At 37.0% G+C, this 1969-nt stretch overlaps 1 protein-coding gene across 2 annotated transcripts; it reads left to right on the forward strand.

Moving 5' to 3' along the window:
* The first annotated feature begins 570 nt into the window (after positions 1-570).
* On the forward strand, positions 571-1459 carry LOC110890908. Of its 2 annotated transcripts, none has more exons than XM_022138553.1 (2): positions 571-942; positions 1056-1459. In XM_022138553.1, exons 1-2 carry the CDS (start codon positions 660-662, stop codon positions 1247-1249), a joined length of 477 nt encoding a protein of 158 aa, XP_021994245.1. In that variant the 5' UTR covers positions 571-659; the 3' UTR covers positions 1250-1459. The 2 variants fall into 2 exon arrangements, with proteins under 2 accessions (XP_021994245.1, XP_021994246.1); XM_022138554.2 differs by having other exon boundaries at positions 573-942; positions 1059-1459.
* Positions 1460-1969: the final 510 nt, after the last annotated feature.

Here is a 1969-nt window from a genome sequence, read left to right on the forward strand (position 1 = left end):
TTACCCCTTTTAATTGAAACGTTACCTCTATATGGACTTTTTAGATCTTTCACTGATCCATGCCGTCCATGGCTTTATAGTCTAGTGGCATTTTGGGGGTGGGATAAGGCTTTGGGACCAACAGGTCCTAGGTTCGATTCCCACAAAGAGGGGGTTTTCCCACATTTATTGGGTTTCCTCCTGAATTAGTGTATAGGCATTATGCCTAGTGGAGATGGATATGATCGGGTGGTTCCGCTGGTGGCACGATGATACTCCAGTGGTCCGTCAGTGATCCAAATTTGCCGTTCAAAAAAAAACTGATCCATGCCAAATATTATTATTAAGATTCATAATTAAATATGATTGGAATGGAATGTTATCCCTTACTATCATAATTTCATTTCTCAATAACTACATCATGTTTGATATGATTAGAATAGAATGTTATCCCTTTGCAATCATAATTTCATTTCTCAATTATTACATCATGCCTAAATAATTGAGACACATGCAGACAAAAACTAATCTGTTTCAGGGTAGAAGACAAAACACTTTAGAGAGAGAGAAATATGTCTATAAAAACTTACAAAAGTAATCAATCAAGAGGAAACTCACACATTCACACCAAAAACTCACCTAATTCTCCCACCATAGAAAACTTCCGGTTGATCATTTCAATGGCAGCAGCAGCATCAACGACCTACTTCGGTAGAAAAAACCACCGCTACTTCTCCGGCGAAACCGATATCCCTACGCCAACGAATCTGACGTTCGAATTCAACGAATTCGACGTTTGGAACGTCGCATCGTCACCAGAATTTCACAAAACCGTATCCGCGTCTCGGATCTCCAACAAATCACCATCAACGGCGATCCAAAAAGCCGCGTTATCGTTGCCTGTTGATGTTCCTGACTGGTCGATGATACTGAAGAACGAGCTGATCAAGAACCGTACGACAGGTATTAGAGATACTAAAGTTAAATAAATATTAGTTTACAAATTATAAATTGTTATTTATGTTACTTTACCATCTCTAATAAATATCTATTTAACTTTAGTATCTCTAATATAGCAGGTATCGACGATGATGACCTTGATATAGATATGTACGGCGACGACGATAACTTAATTCCGCCACACGAGTATTTAGCGAGGGGAAGAACAATGTCGTTTTCCGTTCATGAAGGAATCGGAAGGACTTTAAAAGGAAGAGATCTAAGTAGAGTTCGTAACGCGGTATGGAAGCAGATTGGATTTGAAGATTGAAGGTTGAAACCGAAGATCACGGATGATAAATGATCCAAAATTTTGCCTGAGTTAACATTAGTATATTCGCTTTTCTTTTTATATATTGTTTTGTTTTGATTTGATATCATTTGTTCATCCATTTGATTGTTTAAGCGGATTAGTATGTAACTACGGTTGCAATTTGCAAAATTGAGAGTGAATAAGGAGTTTGTTTTGAATTTTTGATAATTTGATGTGGTTTTAGTCAATGTTTAAAATCCGGGTTTTTAATCATACCGGATTAGGCACAAAAATAGTTTAAACGGGTTGTATCGGACGGTTCAACCGGGTTGACCAGTTAACTGTATAATTCCATAAATTACAATAACAACTCAAAAATAATTCAAAACTGGATGAAGATGGAAATCTGAAACAAACGATGGAGTGATGGAAGTCTGGAACAAGTCGCGAATGATGAAGTGATGCAAGTTTTGAATTTTGATCAATGGAGATAAAATATTAAAAGTCGTTACGTTAAAGCTAAGAGTAAACATGGAGATGGGCTGATAAAAAGTAAAATCCTAATCTAAAAGCAGAGCTGAGCCGGTACAGGTATAAAGGTTCAAACCAGTATATCGGATTTTATCGATGTTGTTTCTCCTAAATACCGAAGTGTTTCGGACCGGTTTTTACGTCCGAAAACAATAGTACCAGTATAACCGTCCGGTATTTACCGGTTTTTAAAACATTGGTTTTAGT

Source organism: Helianthus annuus, chromosome 11, assembly GCF_002127325.2.
Source record: "Helianthus annuus cultivar XRQ/B chromosome 11, HanXRQr2.0-SUNRISE, whole genome shotgun sequence".
NCBI classification, from domain to species: Eukaryota; Viridiplantae; Streptophyta; class Magnoliopsida; order Asterales; family Asteraceae; genus Helianthus; species Helianthus annuus.

Coding starts and splice junctions, on each gene's coding strand:
- LOC110890908 (XM_022138553.1), top strand. CDS start 660: ATGGCAGCAGCAGCATCAACGACCTACTTCGGTAGAAAAAACCACCGC. Junction 943..1,055: donor GATCAAGAACCGTACGACAG/GTATTAGAGATA, acceptor TCTCTAATATAG/CAGGTATCGACGATGATGAC.